This window comes from Netta rufina (assembly GCF_964035555.1).
Source record: "Netta rufina genome assembly, chromosome: 1".
Classification (NCBI taxonomy): Eukaryota; Metazoa; Chordata; class Aves; order Anseriformes; family Anatidae; genus Netta; species Netta rufina.
Genome location: NC_140123.1, coordinates 107,498,807 through 107,524,005, shown reverse-complemented (window position 1 = coordinate 107,524,005; position 25,199 = coordinate 107,498,807). Strand labels below are relative to the sequence as shown.

Below are 25,199 nucleotides of genomic sequence, written 5' to 3'. Positions count from 1 at the left end.
ACAATAAATTTTCAGTGACTGTCAGAGAAAAATCACTCAGAACAGTGTTTGAACTGGCTGTGCCAAATCATTTAGCACCATCAATGTGAACACAAGAACAGGAATATTATGCAATTTCAGTCAAAACAAGCCAAAGGCAATCAAATTTCAGGACATGAATGCTAGTACCAGATTATTTGTGGATTGCCTACCGACCAAAAATAGTGCATAGACAAGGTCTTGAATTTATTTAAAATATTTTAAATAACTGGAGAAAAAGTTTCTGGAAGACTTAATGCTTTGTATTTCCCTTCATTACCAGATTGATTCACAGATAAGTATTTAAATAATTATTTTGTATTTATTTCTTACTAGCCTTTGTTTTGTTGAAAAATTGGTCATGCTGATAAAAAAAAAAAAAAAATATTAGAAGGATGAAAATAAAACATTTTAAATTATGTTGTTTTTGTTTTTTTTTCTTTTGCTTTTCTTCACCACTGCAGCAGGAGCAGCAGATATTGTCTTTGGAGAAGAATAACAGAATCTTTAACTAGTCTTGTACTCCCTAATTATGCTGAAATTGTTTATTTAACATTTTTTCCCCTTGTACTATATGTTTTGAAAGTATACCAGAATCCTTCTTCTATACTTTATTTATCATGTCATGATGAGAGTTACCTGGAGATGCTTATTCTATTTAAAAAATACTACAATTCTGAAAAAATAAAAAATAATAATAATTAAAAAAAAAAAAAGTACTTTTAATAGGAACAGTGAATCCTTAAATGGATTTTAGACAAGTGGTGTCACTAGGCAATGCAGGGCAGCTACTTCTTTGCTTTGTAATTCTGGCAGTTATCCCTAAATCACACATTTGGCAGTCCATAAACTAGACATCCATCTACCCTGACTTTTAGAGAAATTGAGTGTTTTATTTCAGCAGCTGAAAGGAAACTAAGTAAGGCTGCATATATTACTAATTTCTTAGAAATATGTATTATTTGCAGTGCGCTGCACACTTGGAGGTGAATGAAAAAAATATTTTATACTTAACAGAAAAAGGCATTGTAACATAAATCTTAAACTGTAGTTATGCAATGATTTTCTCTGTGCTGTGGCAAATATGGGAAAGGGTAAGGGCATTCCCATGTAAACAAAGAGACGTAGATCTGGTGATGTATGTATTCTCTAGCCCTTTTTCCTTACAAAGAGTTTCTGCATGTGTATTGTAGGAGCATACAAGTGTTTTACTCCTGACTTCCAGCTGCACATGTTTCTGGCACTGTTCACCTGAAGGTACAAGCACACTGGTAGGTTTACTTGCTACGGTGTTTGCTGTCATCACTGACGTTAGTACAAAGCCAGGAATTCAGCAGAGGGGGTCACATAAGGTCCAGAACAACAGTGGACCAGATCATGAGTTTATTGACTTTTCTAAGTCCTGTGTTCAATTCAGATTCTTTCTGGAAAGAAATGGGTGCTGTTTTGCTTAGCACAGAACTACATATTTTTGCAAAGTTTTGCTCTACTTTCCCTGTTTTGAATTCATTGTACCTAGTTATTTGAGGCAAGTGACAGTTTTAATCTGCAAGAAACTCAATTTTCATTGATATAGAATAGAGGCAAGGTATGTCATTTTGTCAGCAAAGATAAATTCACTGAGTGTTATGGTAATTAATATGTACGTTGGAAAAGGAGACTCTCCATCCTCCTTTAATGAGCTATTCTTAGAACTAAAAGTATTTTCTAACCCGTGATAGGAGAAGGAGATTTAACCTTACCCTGTCAAATGTAACAGCTAGATGAAAAGTGTTACAAGAGGGGGAATACCAAGTCATCTCAATTATACAGCACCACATGAAATAATTATATTTGGTTACACTTTAGAAGGTTATGTTCTTGAGGGATAACTTTTATGTATCACACCTCCAAACAGGACTACATTCTGACTCTGTTGCTTTGGATTTTAAATAGCTCACAGTTATAACCTCTGCATATTATCTCTAACGATGAATGACAGTAGTATATTTACAGATACCATATTCTTGAAGATTTTATTAACTATGCAGATTTAAAACAAAAGACATTAAAGCCTTTGTTGAATCTTCTCTAACATAATGGGAAGTTATCAGAGAATATTTTACACTTTTTACTAATAGAGTTAATATACATGTACAATGCAAAAAACTCTTTTGGAAAGAATGAAAAGAGTAAAACATCAAACCCCATTCAGTTAATACGCAAACCTGCACTCAAAACTGTATATAAAATGTTAACCTGAAATGCACAATGTACCTGTTTCAAACTTACAAAAAGGCTTATTTTCATGTTTCTAAGTGTGGAATAAGTTATAAAATTAATTTAATTTACTCCAGAAGTACAATAGAACCTACCTCAGTTCCCTGCTACTGTGCTAGTGTTGAAAGAACTCTAGATGTTTATGAAAAATTGGTCCCCAACATACAAATAAAATTATGTGAACAGGACAAATGCTAAAAGCTGAAATACTTAGGTTTATTCTAAATATCGAAAACTAGGGCAAGACACCTGACTAATGGCTTAAGATAAAATCTACAAAACATTTCTATACATAAGAAAAACAGTAGATAATGTGATAGTTTTCCTTATTGTTGACATTTTTTTTTGAAAATATGAATGCTCGTGCTTCATTCTATAGAAAGGAAATTAGATAAACAAGAAACAACATATGGCATTTATTTTTCTATTGTTGGCAGCGTTGTTGTTGCTGTTGTTTTTTACAGTTATGAATACTCATGCTTAAGTGTACAGAAAAAGAATGACTCCTTGTGCAACTTCTTACAAAAACAGGTAAATATTTTGACATTTGTATCTCATATTATGCAGTTGCTTTTACCAATATGCAATGAAATCAGAGAGAAGCTGTAAAGCCTATCTCATCCATTCACATGGGGCTCAATTTTTTGTATAGCTTTGAATTCCTGAAGGAGAGCAGTGGAACATGACTTACTGTTTAAAAAAAAAAAAAAGAGAGAGAGATTAAAAAAAAAAAAAAACAGGAAAAAAAAAAAAAGAGGTAAGTTTGGGAGGTTACAAATTTAATAAAGGCATTATTTACAAAAACAGAGCTAACATGAAAAGTCCTAACACATGAAAAGAATTATGCTGGAGAAATCAGCTGAAAAGTTTTATTTCAGGCAGTATTATAAAATTCAAATAGAGAGGTCTCCAGAAGACTTCGTATAAATCTTATTCTGAGCTGTAAGTAACCCAGCAAAAAACAGTCAACCCAGTAAAAAATTTGTTCACGTTGATAACTTGCAGTAGTGCTAGATTGGTTTCAGCCTACTAGAGTATTTGTTTGGCAAGCAGAGATACAGGATTAAAAGCAAGTCTGTTCATTTAAAAATACAAAGAATGTGTATGGTATTTTATAGTGCTAAGAAAAGAGTAAGAAATAAATAGTCTGTCTTGCTTTTTCCACACTTTGAGGATGTCTAATACATGTCACCGTTAGTCAGCTCTTTTAAATGTTAGCTGTATCAGATGACTTCAGCCAGATTGCTGTTCACCATGACTGTCTTTTAAAGGTGTGATTGGACTTACTATTTGATTGTACAGGAGATCATGTTCCTTGAGTACTGGAGGTTTCCTGGATGACAGGAAAGCAGTTGTAGTTCACACGAATTAGATGTATGTACAAAAAACAAACCAGTGAAGATTGAGTATATTTTGCAATGTCAGTAAATAAAAGAATGGAAATAGAACACAGACCTGAGAAGGATTACTAAGTTGTTGGCATTATGTAACAAATTATATGAACACAAAGAAATTTTTGTTGCATACAGCTAAATGATGTGGTATTTTGAGTCAGATACACACGTACTTTAAGAGTAGCTAAAAAGTGCAATATAAAACCATGTAGGTAATACTTGCTGTTAAGTTCTGTAGAGGAACATTTTATGTTCAGAGGATGATGGTCCTGATTTAGAGAATGACTCAGCTCCCAGGAAGGAATCCTTTGTGAGTTTTTCTTGTGCATGTGTTGAAACAGTTGACAACATAAGAGTTACTGAGGAGACAGCTGAAGGAGTGCATAGGCCAAGAAGCAACAGATAAGTTGTGAACTGTAAAAGTAATTCAGTATTTTAACTGTGTACAGTTGAAACAGAGAAAGGGGAAAAAAAAACATCAATCCTAATAATTTGGACAACAATCTTATCAATGGAGAAATGTCTCCATTTCCATACACCAATGCATTAACTGCAAAGGGTAAAAGAGCCAAAGACTGACAGAAAAATACCAGGAGAGAATCTCAGTGTACTTTGTGAGACTAAGTTTTAATAGTGGGGGAAGAAAAAGGCACGGAAGACTTTTTAGAGCATTTCTCCTTCGAAGTGCGCTAATATGGCTGTTAAATTGGACTCCTACTGACCACAGACAGTGAACTGTATTATTGATTAAAAACCAAGTTAAATTTATAGATGGTTGATATTAAAGCAAAAATATATACACAACAATAATTTCACCTAGAACGCCGTATTAGGAGAGTTAGTGGTGATGCAAAGGAAATAGCAGATAGGTTCCAGTGCACTTATTGGTCCATGTATTCTCATTTATCCGACTGTAATTTTTCATATTCTTTGGGGAAAAAATGGAATAAAGACAAAAATATTTGTAATCCTTCACCAGGAGAAAGCATATAGAATACTTAAGTATTTCTACAGGATATTTATCTGAGAACAGTGAGTTAGTGTAAGGGGATAGCACACAATCAGCTGATTTGCTCATGGCCAACAGTGACAGATACAGAGCTTTTCATAACCTATGTTAAAATTTCAGCATAAATTTGACGAATGCTGCAAAACCAGAACTAACAGGAAGAGATACTGGATTCAAGGATCTGATATTTTTCATTGACAAACTGCTTCAGTGCAGGCAGACTGTATAATGGGCTTTATGTATTGCAGCATTATAAATGTTCACAATATCTTCCATTTATAGATGCATTACTTGAGTAGCTAAATGACAAATACGACCTTATGACACAATTGCTTCCAGTTTTATACAGCTCTGCTGACTATGTATTTCAGCAAAACTACTGTGAATTTGAAAAAACAGCTGCTACTTTCTGCATTTGACTTGATGATAAACACCTGTGTCCTGGATTCTCCACTAAGGAATTACAATTTTATATTGCTAAAATTACTGACTTAGGCAGAATTAACATTTGTACCAGTGGAATAAAATAGCAGAGAATCGGATGATAGATACCTGTTGAGAACCCCAAAATAAAGATATTTTTAAATATTCAATCTAGCTGAGAATCAATCATAAGGTGTAAGGAAAAAGTTTAAAAATAAAAGCAAACATACCCAAGACTGAAGAGTTACAACCACCATTGCAAATATCATCATTCTTCTTGTGAAGGCCTCAGGGTGATGACAACGTGTAAAGCAAGCCCCCTCTTCTCTGCATGAGGAAGACTTAAACTGTCAACCTCAGGTCCTAGAGGCTCTTTGGAAAGGAGAACACAACACCAGAGAAGTGAGGCTTTTCTATGTTAATCTGATAATTTGTACTGTTAGACTGTTAGATATTTACTGGATTTACACTATGGACTAGCACTATGTATGCAGCATAGCATACAAGCCACTGAGTGTAAAAAATCAGTGCAGAACGTGGGGAAACCTTTCTGTGAACCTTTCTGCTGTGTTGGTGAGTAGCCGTCTGCAAAATCTTTGCAGGCAGAAGCCTGCGGTCATCACGGAAGAAAGACCAGGAATGCAGCCAGTGTGCAGTCCTGTGTCCTGGCAGGTAGCTCATTTACGATGTAACAAATGAATTTTGGCAGCCCAGGTGATTCAAGATCACTAATGATCTGAGGAAAGCTGACAGTTTGCTGAAGGTTTGAGAGAAAGAGGAGAAAATAGGTAGCAGTCTGAGCAAGCTCATGCTAGGCAGGCACTGGATAGAAGCCTGAAGTTTCCTGATATTTGCTTTAAAAGCCTCTGATTGTAGTCCTAGGTGATCAGAGATTTTTGTCTCTGTTCCATTCTCATGACTCAGCTGAACAGAGATTTTGGTTTTATTATGGCTTACCTGTAAAGGACAAGGCCATTGACAGGGGTACAGAGGAAAGAGAAAAACAACTCCAGTCCCTTACTGGACATTAGCACTGCTCCTAGAAACATCCATCGTCCTACCCTTGGAAGAAATGGCTAAGGTGAGAAAATGGAGTATTCAGCACAGACTAAGTCTTTGGGCTCCAGATTCTTGCAAAATAGCTATGTCCTGCAGTGGAAACCGATTATTATGAGTGGATGTATAACGCTGTGTGAGCTTAAAACAGAAGACCAGAATTTGAAAGATTGCATCATTATCGTGATCAGAAGCCAAAAAAAAAAAAAGGCAGAGATGTATGAGAAGCAGAAAAAGTTGTCAGGCTCTGTTTAAAGTTTTATGTACTGTAGAGATGGACAAGCCTTGCGTTAGGACAGAGATGTATTTAAACAGCTGTAGTGGCTGGCCTGGGCACAGGGCTGCATTTAGTTTTGTGGCTGGTAGGTATCAGCACAGCATGGAATGAGTTAGCAGCCTGCATGAGGGAAGAAGTGATCTAGGGAACCATAAACAATAGTAAATAATAAAAAATAAAAAAAAAATCCAAGGGAGCAGATGACTTAGAGGCTATAAAACTGTTATTTTTGTGAGTATTTACACTCAAATACTCTTCTTTAGAAAAAGTGGCAAAAGGGAGATGACAAGGTTAAGAAGCAGCAGCAGCAAAGTAATCCATGTGCATATGCAGTGGTAGGAAATAGTGTAGCAAGAAAGGAGTTGGACCTAGCACAAACCAACATCCAAAGCAGTGTGAGAAAACTGGGGAAGATGCACACAGCGCCACTATCTGCAACAAGGCCCCTACTGGATCACTAACTGAAGACTGACATAAGGAAAAAGGCAATGACTCCCTCTCAGTCAGAGCCCAAAAGGTTTACGCTTCACCTTTACAGACTCCAAATTACAATTTGATCACTGGGGAAGGCGTACTGTCCTGATGGGACTAAGGGGCAAGTGGAAAACGAAGAGCCTGGATGTTGCCGTGGAAAATAATATAACGCAGAAAGATTGAATACCTGGCACAGGCTGCGATTTGTGCAGTTTAGAAGGCTGTCCTGATTAAGCAGACAGGGGAAGAGAATGAAGTGCTAACAAAGAAGTTGAATATGCAAGCAGTGAAAACCAGAACTGCTGCGAGAGCTGTAACTGCTGATGCGTGATGCCCTGCTGCAGAAGCTGATCATGCAAAATGGGAGAGATATCTGCACTGAGTGGTTGGTTAAACTAAAATCAGATTGGGCAGTGATATCAACCGTTTCTTGACTGGAATTAGAAGACCGAATCCAACACCAGAGAGAATTTTGAGAGGGAAACAGAAGGCTCAAAGAAATACCAAAAAGGAAGGACGTGTGAAAGGAGGAACACTAAAAGCCATCAATCCTTAAACAATTCTCATTGAATTGGGATAACAGTAATTCAGAAAAACAAAAGTTAACCTTATAATACGTGATTGTAATTAATGCCTCAAACCCAAGGTAAAAAAAAAAATATATATATTTAATTGCAAAGACTGCTGTTTAAAATATAAAATGTTTACCACTTTGTTACAAAGAAGAGGTGAAACGAAAGCAAAACAAAAACAGATGGAGGATTACTGAAGTGATCTAATAATACAAAGTAAAATATTCTTACTAAGTAGTAATGAAGTAGTTATTTTATTACGATGTGCTTCAACACAAAGTATTCTTGAAACAAAATTGCAGCTAATGAACCTGAGTATCCATAAAACTCATACAGGAAGAGCTGCTCTAGCCTGGCTAAGTCGAACTATTAATATAATACTGATTTTAGCATCCACAGGATACTGCAAGCTGCATATTGCTCAGTTTTCTTTAAATGTGTAGTAACTGATATGTGCAGAGAGGAAAAGGGAAAATGCTACTTTTAACTAGTAAGCCATGGCTAAAGGTAAAGGTAAAAAAAAAAAAAAAAAAAGGGGGGGGGGGATGTAAAATATGAACCTAGGTAGTTAGACAAAAGGATCCAACTTAAAGGTTCCATCTCCAAGCAAGAGAAAATCCTGTTTCTCTGTGTGAAGACAGATGTACTTCCTATTAACCTATGCTTATCTATGCTCCTAACAAACGTGTATGTATTTGTTATGGATGAAACTTTTTATATGCATGAAACACAAAATGTTGAGTACTCTAAACAGAAAATATCAGAAAATAGCAGTAGGCCCTTAGCAGTAGGTAGCAGAAGGTTGCTACCATTGGCAGTAATGACTTTTGAGAAGCATATATATCAGTTATATATACAATAGCGTATATACCACCTCCATAAATGCTACGGTATTCTTAAAGGCATCCTTTACTTTGTATCTATGAAATATTTTACAAATTCTTACTTGAAACAAATGACGTTCTGCTAAATTGATTTTTTTTTTTATTTTTTTTTTTGGTGAGATTCATAGGCATTTTTACAACAGATACTGTTTTACATCTGCTGATATTTTTTTAATTGGTATCACACTATGAGGTGTCATCTGTGTAAACAGCTACAAAATATATTTACATTTATTTAATACTCTGTTATATGAAATAAGGACACCAAATCATATTAATACTGCAATAACGCGAAAGCAAAAAGCAGCCATTAGCTGGAACTTTCATGTTGTTGGACTGTGCTTTCATTCTTTTCTGCACGGTAAGTGCAAATGGCATTCCAATCAAGCACATTTAGTGGAGTTCGACAACCCTGAAGCTGGCTTTCTAGTAGTTCAGATTGCACATTGCTTTTGATCTTTAAAGACATGTGTTACTTAAAGCTCTTGATACCACAGCAGAGCAGAAGTAAGACCTAAAAAGACAATCTCAATGAATAATATTTCTTAAACAATAAATTTCTTATTTATTAAAAAAAAAAAAAAAAGAATCAAACCAACAAAAATGAACAACCCACACCCACAAACTAATTAAGGACTATATTAATGGATTCATGGAATGTTTAATTTTCAAGGTTTCGTGCTTTAGTGTTTGTATGTAATCAAACGGTCTCGTCCTTACTAGAAGTGCAAAACTCTGTTTAAATTACAGAACTGTGACATGCTGTTGAGCTATAGCAGCTGTGCAACATTGCCCATTTTTCCCTCTGTGTCTCAAAAGGGCCTTGGAGAGTTCAAAGACAGGGATAACTGGCTTGCTTAATCTCCATTCCCAACATTTGACCTGCCTGTGAAGACTACCCAGGTTAAGTGATAATTAAGAAATGTACTGGATGTTTGCAATGTCCCCTTAATGTCTATACTGGAATAGAAACATGGTATGCATCATCACTGACTACTGCTCTCTTTCTGTCCCTGCAGGCTAGAAGGCAGATCCAGCAAACAGCGCATTCCTGCTCTGGCCAGTCTGAGAACCAGGACGGTGGGGAGAATCTGAACCAGTGCCTCAATTAAACCAGGTGCCTAACAGAACCCAGATCATATTGTTTAGCATCTCCATCATCTTTGCAACAAGCAAAACTGATGTACTGCATGATGTGAGTAGTCAGTTTTCCTTTCTTCAATGCTTTTCAGATCTTGAATATTCTTTAATCCAAACCTCCTTCTGTTCGAACTTTGCATATAAACTATTATAAAAATTGTGACTATACGGTTATTGCACAGCATGCAATTGGGGTTGGAACTAGATGATCCTTGAGCTCCCTTCCAACTCAGGCCATTTGGTGTTTCTGTGATTCTATGCAACGTTTTAAAGTATACATAACTTAATCACGAGCATCCCTTGAAAAAATAGTTCAGAGTGGATTGATATACTACATCCTCACTGGTAACTGGGTGTGAGACTTGTACTTTAGGCATCACTCCTTTATGATCCATTATTGTGTGCCCAGAAGAGTAGTTATTACCATCCACCCTCTTTCCTGTTTCTGCTGGCAGGTAGCAGCAACTACTAGCTTTGTACCAGTCCCGGATGAATGCATAAAGAAGCATTCAGTCACTGTGACAATTCATTGTTTGAACAGCGTTTTTGCCTCTAGGTGGAAGATGAAATGGCAGCGTCCTGAGAGCCAGATTCAGCCTCAGAGTCTCAGCCAGCTCGCATTGTAATAGATGACTACAATAATATATGCCTTACTGTCTTTGATTTTGTCCTGGTTTCAGCTGGGATAGAGTTAATTTTCTTCCTAGTAACTGGTATGGTGCTGTGTTGTCAATTTCGGGTAATGCTGTTAACACACCAGTGTTTGTTGCTGGGGAGCAGTGCTCAGGTAGAGCCAAGGATGTCCCAGCTCCTGGTGCTGCCCTGCCAGCGAGGAGGCTGGGGGTGCACCAGGAGCTGGGAGGGGACACAGCCAGGACAGCTGGCCTGGGCTGCCCAAAGGGATGTCTCACACCATGTGGTGATGTGCTGAACAATAAGACTGGGAAGGTTGGCTAGTGGGAGGCCACCACTGCTTGAAGTCTGGCTGGGCATCAGGTGGTGGGTGGTGAGCAACTGCACTGTACATGACTTGCTTTGCATATTCTTTTATCGGTATGTTTTCCCTTCTTTTTCTGTCTGGTTAAACTGTCTCAATCTCAATGCGTGAGTTTTACCTTCTTTTCTGATTCTCTTCCCCATCACACTTGGGAGTGTGCAAACGGCCGTGTGCTGCTTAGCTGCCTGCCAGGTTAAACCACAGCAGAGTTACCTTTGACAAAGTAAGCAGATAAAATCATGCCCAAGTAAATGGAACATGAACAGATAAACTGGAACATGAATGGATACAAATGGAATGGTTATCAATTTCCCAGTTCTCACAGGGTATTAAATGTAGCATTTGGGCTTGATCTATTTACAGGGACTGGGGCAATTTGCAGAATTTAACTTCCTGAAGTTTAGGGTTGCTTAGATGTGAGGCTTGATACTGTGCTATTTCAACTCAAAATATTCCAAACAAAGACTAAGACAGGGTCCCCATCTCCAGGGAGTTAGAAATCACAGCAATATTCCTACTGTTTATACAAAAAGCTAATGCTAATTTATAAATCTCTCTCTTGTTTCTATGCCAAACAGCTAATAATGGCACTGTGAACCTGCTTGAGCTTTCTGACAATGAAGAAAACCAAAAAGACTGGGCAAAGAATGAAGCTCCTGTTTCCTGTGCTAGTGAATTCAAAGACTGTACGTAGGGATTGCCCTCCTCCTTCCACTTCAGCAGCAGGCAACCTCTTCACTACAGCTGGAAGCCTCAAAGCAGCAGCACAAGTAAAACGTAAGCTATTGTGAAAAACAAGTTCCTGGCTCTTGATAATCAGATGGATTTTCTCTTGGTTTAGCTTGCCCTGCTAGTTAGCTGTGACAATGGCAGACACATTTGCAAAAGAACACATGATGTGCATAGTATGATGTGTGAAATACGATGATAGGGTTACTAAACTGTGGTGTAACACAGACACTGGAATCGCTGCCACAGAGGCAGTTTTAAGATGCACTGGTAATACTAAAAGCAGGTTTTCAGCCCTCACTAAGAATGAAGAAATGGTGGACACTGGGAAGAAAAAAAATAAAAAAAAATCCTGATCTATCAGAACTTAATACTATAGGTAACTCTGTTATATCATAGATGCTAGTTCTTTACCAAAAGAAACAGAAACTGCTTAGGCCTTCTGCTGGGGCAAGTTTTATAACTATTTCCTACTTCTGTTTCTTAGAACAGAGAATACTTGTTCTCACTAAGGAAAAAGGACACAGTACTGAATTTTTTGCCTGTGTAGTTGTAAATTGCTGCAAGGAAGGAAATACAGTGTAGTTAAACGTAACAAATCATTTTGGAAACTTTCACTATAGCCAATTTTGGGCAAAGTTATAAATGAACTGCTAATGTTTGTGACGTGCTGTCAGTTATCTGGCAGGCAGGCAGGCATGGAAAGCTGCACTAAAATTCAGAGGAAGCCAAAATGGGAGATGAGTTACAAACTGAGGATAACAGTCTCCGGGATTGTTGTGGAAGTGATGTGAAGTACCTTGGAGCTGAAAAGTTTGTAAATCATGGCTAAAAGGCATACAAAAGAGGCCTCTAAATACACGTTGTCACTATGTGTATAAATAAAGTATTAATGTTGGACCTTAAAAAGAACAGAAGTGCTGAAGTTTGGCCTAGAGGCAGGGTCAGGCTGGTGAATAGCTGCCTGGGATATTTGGTGGCCTATCCAAAAATGAGCCACACTGATACCAGGCCAACAAGTTCCCTAACAACCTCTCCCTGCTATTCACCGGCATGCATTAGTATCAGCCGAACTCATCTTCCTTTGTCTCGGGCTCTTTTGCCCCCTCCGAGGCACCGTTTTGCAGTGCACAGACGGTGCATGAGCGCTCCCGCACGCCCTCAGGGCTGTGTTCCGAGCTCAGCCTCGGCACCCCCCTCTGCCGCCCCTATCACCCCGTCCCCTCCGCCTCCAGGAGCACCGCTCGCTCCCCTCCCTCTGCTTCGCTTCTCGCCGCCTCCCCATTCAGGGAGGGCAGAGAGGAGGAGGAGGAGGCGCCCCGAGGGCTGCCCCCGCCGGTGGGCGGCTCCGGGAGGCAGGGGGTGCGCGTCCCGCCCGCCCCGGCTCTATATAGCGGCCGTGCCCGCCGCCGCCCGGCCGGGGCGCACAAAATGGCGGCGGCCAGCACGCAGGGCCCGCGGGCGCCCAAGCTGGCGCAGCTGCTGGAGCGGGACCCCTACCTGGCCCCCTTCGAGCAGGACTTCCAGCGCAGGTACGGGCGGGGGGCGGCGGCTGCCTCCCCTCCCTCCCCCTGCTCTGCTCTCCCTCCCCGTCCCCTCCCGGCGGCGGGCTGCCGGTGGGCTGTCCCTCCGCCGGGGCGGCCCCGCTCCCTCCGACGGCGACGCCCCCGCTGCGGGCGGGGCCGCCGCTGCCGGGTGCCGCCGAAGCCCCCCGAGCAGGGGCCGGGGCGGGCTGGTGGGGCTGCGCTGGCTGTGAATAAACATCTCCTCAGCCTCTGCTGCTGCTTCTTCCTGGGGCGCCCCTTCCTGCGCCTTTCCGCGGTGTGCGGGGTTCACCAGGCCCGGCCGGCCGAGCAGCTGCTGGAGAGGGGCCGGGTGTCCTCGCCCCGCGGCTCCCCGCCTGCCCCTCGCTGCTGGGGGGTGGCGGGGAGGCGAGAGGGAAGGGGAGGGGAGTTCGGGAGCTGCTCACCTTGCTGTGCGACAAAGCACACCGCCAGCTTGCTGCTGCTAGGTGTCCCGCTGGTTCCTGGCAGAGAGCGGTAGCAGCAAGGGAAGGGGCTTGTGAAATGGGATTAGGAATCGAGTAAACTGCTAGGCTGGTTTATCGAGCGCTTTCCTCAAACTAATCTCTTAATGACACAATAACAGGGTTTTAAACAATGCTTTCTGGCGTGCTTACAGTGCTGTATGCGATGCTGTAAAACACCTAATTCAGTAGGCTGCTGGGGTGTAGGAAGTAATGAGTAGACCTCTTAATAAAAACCATTTATTAAATGATTGGGGAGCCCTAATGCCATTTAAGTGTCACACTGTGGATAGCGGTGTTTGCGTTTCAGGGAGTAGCACGGCAGTGCTGAACATGGTGAGTTTGCAAAACTTTTGTTTACTTGTCATGCAATACTCATCCCAGCTTCCAGGAGCAGTGTCTGAGATCTGCGTGGTGTGGAGCTCTGCGGTCTGTGTACCAGGCCGAGGAACCCTGATGCCTTCAACTGGCTGCTACATGAAGACGTCCCACGTGTCTGTCATTCTTTGCCAGGTTTTCTGTGCCTTTCCTAGCCCCTTCTGAGATGGGAATTGGAACTGAAAACAGTCCTTGAGTTGCATACTGTATGGATTTAGTACAGTTACATAGTGATATGGCACTCGTTTAACTAATCCTTCATGTAAAAGTGTGAAGGAAAATAAAACCTGGCAAGCTGTCTAGAAGCAGAAACATATTTACCTTTTGAAGCTCCAAGCATATGTACAAAATAAAGTTGCACATATAATCTTAAAGCCTATTGACAGTATGTTCTTGTGCCTCTAGAAGGATAGCATGTATTTTAAGCGGTGACTTAAAGCTTGGACCTGCATTTGTGGGGCGTATCATTAAGCAACCCAGTGAATTAATGTGCCCCATATAGTGTAGGAAAGGCTACAAAGAGGCAGCAGTGAATCTGCTGTGAAGGAGTTGTGTGTATTAGCTGATCAACTCAGCTCTTTGCTGTGGCCTTGTGGTCACAGTTAGGGTGGGAGGACCATTCTTAGCATGTGTTGTGCTAGTAGCAATTCTTCCAGAGTAGGAAAGTTGGATGGAAGTGGTACCACTCAACTCCTGAATTGTTAAGTTTCTTATTCCTTCTGATACTATGGGCAGGCCTTCTCTACCTCTGCTGCAGATGACACCACCACCCCTGCCTCCCAAGTAGTATGTCTTTCCACTAGAATAGTTCAAACACCAAAAGTGCAGGCGCTTTGTCAGTTCTCCGCATTGAGTTGTTCCTGACAAAAGGGAGGAGAGAGAGATGTTGTGCCTGGCACCCTCCAGCACCAAAAGTGTTTTTCTTGCTTGGACTGGGAAGTTTTGAGAAAGGAGTAGAACAGATTTGGTCAAATACAATACATATGAGTGCTTTTTGTAGTAGACTAAATTTCTTAAAGCTTATAATGATGTTGACACATTAAACAAAGTAATTAATCCACAAAATTCCCCCTCAGTCCTGACAGCTAGCACACTGTGTATAACCTAGAGAAATAAAAACTGGAGATTTTGACAGAGGATTAAGGATGTTTGAGAAACAGGCTTTTTTTTTTTTTTTTTTTTTTTAACATATCTGTTGAGATCTTTTTACGATGTGTTGTGCAAACCGCCACAAAAACAGCCCTTCCTTTGCCTCGCTTACTGGCTATGTGTTCTTCTAAAGACTGGAGGGGATATAAAAGATTTGGGCTCTATTTCTGGCTGTGGCATCAGCAAGTTGTTGACTCACCCCTTGGGCGGGAGTCTGCCTGCTGTTTATCCGTAGCATCACATTAGCCTAGATTATTGCTAGCGGAAAATTTCGTAACTTTTTGTGCCTGGCTGTTGCGAGACACAGCTAACTTCACTATGATGACTTGTTCTCCTGCTTAAAGCGGGGCTATTTCTGCTGTTGCATCAGGTCGTGCAAGACCGTGTAGGGTTGTGCTGTGTCTCTTAGGATGTGTTTCCACAGCTGCCTTGGGCAGCCTGTCCCAGTGTTTGGCTATCCTTGCTGTGAAGATTTCTGTCTTAATGCTGTAACTTCCTTTGCTGCATTTCTGGCTGTCTCAGGTCTCTCTTCTGTGTGCTGTGGACAGGAGCCTGGCTCAGCCTTTTTTCCAAGCATTTCCCCTCCCACCTGCCCCTTTGGTAGCTGAAGGCCGTTAGCAGGCAAGTGCCACTCACACCTCCCCAGGGATAGCTTTTTCTTCTGTAGTCATAAGAAGCCAGCTGTCAGGCTCTGCCTATGTGCCATAGGTGGTAGAAGCTGGACAAGGAACAAGAAGCTTGCTTGCTTTCTACAGAGGCTGTAGCCTGTCCTTGAGCACCCATGCTTTGCCAGGCTCAAGCCTGTCCTGTTGGAGCTCCCATCCACCTCTGCTACCCCAGGCTGTGCCCCTTCTTCCCTAGAGAGGTGACTGTGCCACATGACACCGTGCTTCAGGCCCAGATCTTTGTGTGCTTTTTTATTTATTGGAGAGGGTGGTACTGAAGGGTACATGGGCTTTACGTGCATCAGCCTGGATTCTGCACAGTGATGTAGTTATGCTGATTCATTTTGAGAATTGCCAGATTCATGATGAAACAACTCATGATATTGCCTTGAGTTCTGAAAACAACACCCCTTTTTGGTTTTGAGGGCTACTTTCTATAATCTCTCTTCAAATATAATTTCCTGATTTAGACAGCTGACTTCATTTCTCAAGAATTTAAAAACAAAACAAAAAAGCACTGAATTATTGGATTGTGATATTTAAAGTAACAAGAATAGTCTAATTGTAATGCAACACATCACTTTCAGATGTCTTGATTTAAACTGTGTGCCAGTTTAGTGTGTGTGTATGTTTATTTGTATAAAAATATGTAGTTTAATCAGCAGAGCTGCTTAACCATCTCAGGCAAGCTTACCTTAAGAAAAGTACATTTATCTCTGCTCATGTGACCGCTTCTGTATGTGATTTCATATACATTAAAAAAAAAAAAAGCGTATGCTGAGAAAAAAAGCATAGGTGTTATGATGCATCTCTTTCTGTTGGATTGTAGTGGAAGGAATGGGAGCGTCTTTCATAGAAGAAACAGAAAATATTTTTACATTACCTGGAGTTGACAGCAAATGTTTACGTGGATTTTATTTGTGACAATTTAACGTGAAGGAAGGGTGTTCTTTAAAGAAGGAATGGATGCATAATGTTAATAGCGTGCAAGTTTTTGGTCTTCTGTCCTTCATCAACTGCATTTTCTTCTGTCTTAATTTGCCACAATTCACCTGGTAAGCAAGGAAGACATCCTAAATTTGAAATTAAATCTGCCTGAAGTTCTCAACTATTACATTAGCTCTTTGAGACTTGAATAAGACTCCATTAACATTAGCTTTCTTAATAGTTACTGTTAATTACTCTGTTTACTTTTCTGGTAAGCAGACCTTTCTATTACTTTGAAATATGTCTTCAGGTACGCACTTAAATTCTCTGGCTCCCACTGTTTGGAAACAGCTCACTAACACGACCTTAATGATTGTAGCTGTAGCATTCAAATGATCTTAAAAGAGATTTGTGGTTTTCATGTCTGTTTGGACACAGGGTTTGTTGCTGAAGGAGATGATGTTTTCTGCTTACATAATGTGCTCTACCTCTGAATTTTTAATTTGCTCTGGCAGATGAGTGAAATGAGGCCAGCCATATATGGTACAGCAAGGAGGAGATGTGCATCTTGAATAATTTTGCATGTAGATATTTAGAAGTACTTGCTGCAGAACTGGTCTTGATATTACTAGTCCTTCATTCATATAGAGGTATGTTATCTGTGTTTGAGAGGGCTTTAAACCCTGATCAGCAGATGCTGTCAAAGCTGCCTAGCCTGGGTTTGGCTTTGAGTGCTTGATACTACAACCAAACTTCTTTGCAGTTACATCTAATCAAGCCTTGATACTACTAGCTGTAAGCTGACACTGCTGAAATCTTCCCCTTTCAAGCTGTGTTCTCCCCCATTAGTGGTCTGCAGGCTCTGCATCAGTGATCTGTAGTGTTCCTCAGGTGGCCTCATTGAATGTTCTTGCTCCCACGTACTGTGAGCTCTTTCATTCAAATTTTCCTTCAAAACTCTGTTTATAGGTAGCTCTGCTTGGTTGTAATTTAAGTTATCTATGAGAGTGATTAATCAATAAATAGCTCCAAAGGAAAGGGATCCAAATAAAGTAAGATACATCTCAGTGTGTAGGACTTTACCATAGCCTTGGGTACTTGTGTGGGTGGGCTTTGCAGTGAACGCATCTGGCTCAACCTTACAACAGAGCCATTTTACAAGTGTTGTCCTCCTTGTTTTGCCAGACTTCTTGGTTTATTTTTGCCTTGACCTAAGAAAGGGGGAAAAAAAAATCTCTCTCTCAAAACTGTAAACTAACATCCATTTAGTAATAGATTAGAAGTGGATGTTCTCCATGCCCCTCTGTTAGAGGCTGATGCTCAGACTGCTGGTGCTTGCCCCAGTGTGTGGGCCAGAAATCTCTACCTGCCTCAGGACAGGAGGACATCTAGCAGTGTCCTAATAACTTCAGCCATCAAAGTTGTGGAGTCACATCTGTTCTCATCTGCAGACCAGGATCCCCCATATTCCAAATCTTGGGACATATCAGCATGCATCTATAAAACATGAAGTGGTCTGAAACACTTTGTTTCACAGTCCGGATGCCTTGATAGGATCCAAGTGCTACCCTAAAGAAGGGCTACCTAAAATGTGATGCTAGGACCTTGTTAAGCCACAAGTGTGGACTACCATGGCTGAATGAGTGACCAGTGGGAAGAAATGGGCTTCTGGTGACGCATCTCTGGTCATGTCTATGCAAACGGTGGTTTGGGGGTAGAAAGAGAAATCTGTAATTCCTCTTTCCTCCCAATAACTGATTGTTGACCCTGGGTTGTGTGGGGTATTTTGTTTGGGGAGGAAAGCAATCCTTTCACTGTTTGTAGTGAACCATTCATCCCTGACCTGCAAACATGCTGTTCAAAAGTTGAAACAAGAATCTACTTAGTAAAACAATCTAACAAAAAACCCCCAAGTGATAGCCTTTGCATAGGATATCACTGTTCTAAATTGTTTGACCATCTGTGATATGTTTTCCCACAAGTATTTTGTTAACTCTCAAGTGTTATTTAGGCTAAAGACTTTGTATAATTTAGTATGTATTTTTAGACTTTTACCTCTTAGAACATAATTGGCTCAATTAAAACCATTAATGCCTGTGGTGTAATTGCATTTTATGAAGTTAAGAACTGGTATTAGAAAATGCTGCCCATTAGAGTTTTCTGCTGTTACAATGTGCATGTCTTATTATATTTTAGTAGCCCCTGCAACTGCCTCTTTACTCTGCTAACTGTATAGTCCTCAGTAAAAGCTTACTTTTTGAATAGTTCAGTTTATAGAGTAAATGAGTAAAAATGTACTACTGCACAGCTTCAGTCTTTATATTGACTAAAGCTTCAAGAAGGACATTGGTTTGTTCAGCTAGGCAAAACACCTGCCATGGTGTTTGATCATAGGCATGGGTTGTGAAAGAAAGGGAAGGTCCCATTTCTTTTAAGGTGTTGCTGAGTTTTTCATTAAGACTGGGATGTCTACTCAGTGGCTTTAGTAGCTGGATCAATTAGCAATGTATCTGTCAATTGGCTTAGAGGTTTCTGGTGGTGTTCTTAGATATCACCACTCTTTCAATAGGGAAGTATTTGCCATTCCTCAGTTTGTATCTGTCTACTATCTGATTACTGCTGCTTTACTATGTTTTTTCATTTTTTCTACTTTTACAGATACACAGTAGTGGGTACTTGAAGAGGTATTGAAAATGAAAAACCATGGAATTAGGTTTGATAGGACTGAGTGGGAAGGCAGCTGTTGGGGTCTCAAAAGTTTGGGAATGATGGCTGAGAAGAATTACTTGGATGGCATCCTAGTCATGGGCAATGGTGGGAGTGAGGTGGAAATCTGGATAACATACATTGCTGTCCTTTCTTTTTTCTTCTGGCATCCCATAAGTACAGTAGACTTCTGTTGAACTACTCAGAATGATTCTAGAGCCATGTAGAAAAACAATACCTGCCGATTCAATGGGCTATATGCATCTGCATTACTGTACTCGTTAGGATGGTCTTGAGCATTAGGGTAAACAACCCTGACAAGCTCAGCCAATTGCATAATTGATGGCCTTAACTTTTAAGCCTGTGAGGGGAAGTACCTGAGCATGATGAACATACGGGTGTTTGGGAGCTTGTCTCAAACTAGCTCTCATCTGATGTTACGCAGTTTTGCAATGCACTGAAGTTTACTTGCTTTATCTGTTGTAGAAAGCAGATGTGATGGGCTGAGACATAAGTGTTATCTGAACGACTTAGAAGAAATAGTAGCGTAAAACCAGAAGCACCAAAAAATAGGGCCATTGGATTAAATAGGATTTCAAGAAGTTGGGATGAGCACAACATGTGCAATAACCACATACATAGGTCTTACTGTTACTGGCTAAGACTAGGAGTTGCAATTCCTGAAGGAAATACTAAGATGTTAGGAAGACGTTGACGCAATGCAGCTTGGAACTGGCATTGACACGCTGACACTGAAGTGTTCAGTCTGTACTGGGTGCTCCTTCTCAGGCACTACGGTGCCATTGACTGCAAAACCAGGCACATACATGTAGTTGCTGGTGTGATGGCTTCTTGTCCATTCCAGGCTGCGTTGGCCAAGCGCAGGGCATGCAGTAAAGGACCCGTTATAAAGTCAAATAAAGACTGAGCTGTGACCTGCTGGAGTTTTGAGCCACTCTGAGGGGTTCAGCTGAGAAACCTGCTCTTCCTGTTGGACTGTTTGAATAGCAGAAAACAATCCAAAAGATCTATGGCTTTTTGTACAATGACTTGATTCAAACTTTAATAACGCTCTTTCCATAATGAATGTGAATAGTCTTGGGAATACACTTAAAAGGGAGGCAGTTAAGCAGTGGGGAAAGTGCTTGATAACTGCTTTGCAGGGTGTGTTCTTACACTGGTAACTGTGTCTGTGTGTTTTACTTGTCCTTACTCAAGGATCTGCAACCACAGATGTCCAGCACAAATCCTGTCTTCACTGGACTTGGGTACCTTGGGTACCTTGCTTGTTTGCACTGGCAATTGCTAGAGTTGGGCAGCCTCATCCCAGGCTCCATTTTTTTTTTGCTGGGTAATACATGTAAGATGTCATGTGCATGGTAGACTTTCACTTCAGCTGGTAATCTATGCTTTACATAAATGCTGCTGCTGCTCCAGTATTTGTGACATTCACATGTTTTCCATTGAGAATGGGAGAGATGTATTCATAGTGTTAAATACAGCCCTGGTAGTTTAAGTCTTTGCTCTTAAAACATCCTCTGGTTCCAAACAAGAAACCAACTAATTAAATGTCCTCTGAAGTACTTACGCTATAGAGATATTGAGACAAAACATGGAAAATGCTATGCATAACTTGTTTTCCTGGTATTGGCTAGTTAGGACTAAAAAGCAGCATGGTCCTGATGGTGTGGGGTTTGGCATCAGTGGATTCTTAATGGGAGACTTGTGTGGGCTGGATTCATGCTCCGCAGATTGTTTGTAGATCTACTCAAGGGCAGGATTCATTTGGACGAAATTAAAGCTTGTAGTCTGTGCTCCAGCTGAAGAGACTTAGACAGTAAGCAAGGTGTGCCTTGGGTGCCTGGAGCTGTGCAAGTGAGACCCGAAGTAGCTCTGCTGCCTACCACAGTGAGACCCTTGAAGCATCCCCATGGTGGCACTGGGAAAACAGCTACACAGGCTGATGGACATATGGCACATCTATATCTGGTCATAGTTCTCAACAAAATGTTCAAGTTGTATATTGTCTTAATAGCTGCTAGGTTTAGAAAAAAGGCAGGAAAAATTAGGATATAAGTATTAAATTTTGTTAGTAGGGCAGTTGCCCCTATATACGAATTACAACTAATTACTCTGAAAATGGATTGGAGGCCCCGTCAGTTCAGCTACATAGCATTAGCAGGTCTGAAGAAATTGGGTGGGTTCTGAGAATTTGGCCAGAACCTTAAAACAATGGATTATGTGTCCAGGAGTCTAATTACTGTCTCATTGTTATTGTAAGGAATAGCTTTGCATTGCTGAATACTTCACATTTGGGTATTTATGCGTGCATCTTCGCTACTTCTAAACTGTGAAGAAGGCATTCTTATTCCAGAGGACCTTCTTAAACTGACAACCTATCTCACGAAGATGCATTTTTCCCTCTGTTCAATTTCAGTGTTTATGTATACACACTTCTTTCTTTCCAGTCTCCCCATTACCCCCTACTTACTCCCACTATTCCTTCTAATCCTCGCTGCTCCTTCATCTCCTGTCTCTCCACAAAAGGAACTCCTTTCCACTTGTGCAGTGTCAGAGATCTAAAACCTGTCCCGCTGCTGCTTCAGTTTACTTTGTACTTCTGAAGGCTTGCTTCATACGGTTATTCATTAGCTTAAAAAGAAAATAATGTCTTAAGGCAATGTGTCAAGTGAAACAACATCAGGTTTCTGTATTTAAAATGTTTAAAACATGAGTTTTCAGTTTTCTACTGCAAAAAATGTTTTTCTGCTGAAAAAAAAGTTTTAAGCTGGAATATGGCTTACCTCTTCTCCAAGTATCTGACAACTTACTTGACACCCTTATAGCACCTTGTGTTAACAAGTTGAAGGCCAGTTATTAGTGATGATTCCTGGCCATGCTACAAAGAATAGGCCTCCATGCTGATTAGAACAACAAAGTCTGCTTCGCTCTTGTTGCTGTCAGAAGCACCTTGCCAATGAATGTTATCTGGACATTATTTACAATTAAAATCTAGTGTAGGCTTTTGATCTACTTTCTCAGAATAGATGTCTGAAGACCTGTCTAATGAGCTAGGTCAACTAGTTTGTTTGAAATACATTTTCACTTATGTGAACATCTTGAAACTGTTTCATTAACCTGGGTATTTATAATGCTGAATTCATTTTAATCTATCTTGGTATAGTTAAAAACAAACAAAAACCCTAAACCTTACTGATAGTCTCTTTAACATGCAGCTCTGAATCTGTTGTCTCATATTACTTGCAGGTAGCAGTAGCTCTAATGCTATTTGACACCCTCCTTCTTTCCTTTGGGCTGTTGCTCAGGCACAGCATCCTTCTGGTTCTCACGTGTCCTTATGCTTTTGGTGTGATGTGTTGCTGGGTTTTGTGCTAGCATGTCTGCAGTTGTGCTTAGAATTAGACAGGATAACTTTGAAGGGAGCTGTGAAGTTCCAGTAAGGGTGGACCTACTCTCCCAGGCATTCCCCTACTAGGAGGTTATGCAAAGTTCCAAAAACGTAGCCTAGATCTGCAGAAGTAATTGAGTGATGCTTAGTCATACAAAATGAATTTCTGAGGGCTTTCTTAGTTCATAAAACAGAAGTTTCTGCCCTTATGTGAACTGGTCTTGCATTCAGAGAGGGGTTTGCCTCTGTACGTTCTGCGGTCCTTCACGAGAGATGGGAATCCATGTGCTCCTGCTTCTAAGTGGCGCAGACAAGAGGAACCAAAGTGAGGATACTTTCCTTTGTGGTAGAAGCAGAAAACTGAAGAAAGCCTGTTAGAATAATTTTCTAGAGCAGTGTGGACTTCAAGTATGTTAGTATTAGTTCAACCTGCTCAAAAAACAACCAAAATAAGAAAATGAACCACCAAAACCCTCCTTTTTGATCAAGAAAAGGTTTATAGGGGTATGGACAAGCTAAAATACAGACTTCATTGGTCTTGAAGAGTAGTTAAACACTATTGTGAGGATGTGCAACTTGAAGAGAATTTTATATATATTTTATGTATGTATATATATGTATAATATATATAAATATAATATATAAATATATATATATGTATTTTATATATATATATATTTATTTTTTTTAATGAGAAATGTTTAGGTTCTGATCTTAATTTGCCCTTGTCTTCCAGAGAGGAAGACGGTAGAGGAGAACTAGATAGAATTAGATAGAATCTCTTTGAGAGATTATATTGGATGATAAGAAGAAAATAACACTTTTGTACTCATCACACTGTTATGAGATTATTACAGTCAGCGTGGGGATTTTTAACAAAGCGATGCTTTCCCATTCCATAAATCCATCTGTGCCAACTGTGTGTGGGCCCAGACATCTGTTTTGAGGGTGTTTTTTGGCTTATGGGTCAAAGTAGGCAGGCTGCATGCATGTGCAGGATGTGTGCCTCCAGGCACTGCCCGTGGTCATATACAAATGCAGCCTCGTCGGATCTAAGGTTTTTGGCTATATGAGCCAAAAGCATTTGGTAAGATGCTTTGGAGAAAAGCAGGAAGGCCAAGGGGAATTGTCTGAAAGACTCCTGTTAAAATCATGCTGTTCAGAAATTGCCCATCTAGAATGAATTAATTGCATAAACATAGGAGTCTAGCAGCCTTGGGGGGTACCTGACTGTGCTGTAACTGCTATTCCAGAGAAGATAATAGAAGCTTGATAAATTCTGTTGTATGGGATAATCTTAAGCAGTTATCTTGGATATTTTAGGCTAACATGCCCTGAGATGTTTCTGACTAGGCTAGTAAATCTTACTGTTTACATAATCTGATACCTATTGTCATTGATATCCCTAGTATAAATATTCTTGGTTATATTCCTTTACTATATTATTTTCCAAGCTTTTTTTTTTGTGTTGTTGTTTTGTTTCTGTATTAAAATATTTCAATTTTCGTGATTAGATGGTATATGTTTAGTATTTCCAATGGCGTTGGCTCTTTGGAAGTATATGTGAGGTTTTAAATGAAGCATAGTCTGTTGGCAAAGGGCTATTTCTTTCAACAGAGATCAAATGTGTTCTGTCTACTTCTCATCGAATCATAGAATGGCCTGGGTTGAAAAGGACCTTAAAGATCATCTAGTTCCAACCCCCTGCTCTTGGCAGGGTTGCCAACCACTAGAGCAGGCTGCCCAGAGCAGCATCCAGCCTGGCCTTGAATGCCTCCAGGGATGGGGCATCCACAACCTCTCTGGGCAGCCTGTGCCAGTGCCTCTCTGCCCCGGGCTGTGTGGAGATGTCACTTGACCTGCTGTTAACTGTTTCGTAGCTTTTCTCAGAATTTTTCACACACTAAGATACAACTAAGCTCTTAATTTAGAGGGGGAAACAAGCTTTTCCTGTTATGTTTGCTGTAGAACTTCCTTTGCAGCTTTTGGGAAAACAGAGGTGTTTTTTTTTGTAAGTTGCACCTATGCACTTAATGTACATGTAGACACCCACCAGCCCTTCTTTGAAGGAGTTTCCAGCTAGCATGTGCACGTATCCAGCCTCCAGTGGGTTCATGGCAAGTTTAGCTATGGCTTATGGAGTTCATAGCCTTAATCTATGGCATATTTGATAGGAGCTTTCAAATGAGAGGTCTTTAATGCTTGATTTCATAAACATCTGAAGATTTTTTCAAAATATTGCTGACTTCTTTTAATCCTGTTTACAACAATTGGGAAATATTTAAGGAAAAAATCAGCCTTCTAACAGTGTCTTTTAGATAGCAGTAAACAGACTTTTAATAGTAATGCTATTGCAGTGTAATTTGAATGTGATTATAATGATTAGCTCTTTCAGACAGAAAATTGTAAATGATGCTTGTTAGCATGTAGATTTATTTGCCAAACTTCTTCAGATTTTCTTCATATCATGTAAACATTTTGGACAAAAACCCTCTTTCCTGCTTTTTACCCTGAAATAAATAAATAAGTTCATACAGTTTTAGATGCTGTGTGATTTTGATAGTAGTTGTATTGCAGTACTTTCCTCGAAAGTTACAAATTCTAACTCTGGTGTGATACAGTTTGAGAGAGGCCTTGGATTGTAGTGTCAGCGTATGAAAGTGTGATGTATGAAATATCTAACTGTCTTTAAATGTTGTTAAGGTAG

The 25,199-nt window shown here is 40.2% G+C and overlaps 1 protein-coding gene across 3 annotated transcripts in view; it reads left to right on the top strand.

Moving 5' to 3' along the window:
- The first annotated feature begins 12,631 nt into the window (after positions 1-12,631).
- GBE1 (1,4-alpha-glucan branching enzyme 1) overlaps positions 12,632-25,199 on the top strand; it is a 176,927-nt gene continuing 164,359 nt past the window's right edge. For all 3 annotated transcript variants that reach the window (XM_084284215.1, XM_084284214.1, XM_084284213.1), the window contains exon 1: positions 12,632-12,764. In XM_084284215.1, coding sequence (XP_084140341.1) covers positions 12,664-12,764 — 101 coding nt within the window. In that variant the 5' untranslated portion in view covers positions 12,632-12,663. The remainder of the gene's footprint in view (positions 12,765-25,199) is intronic.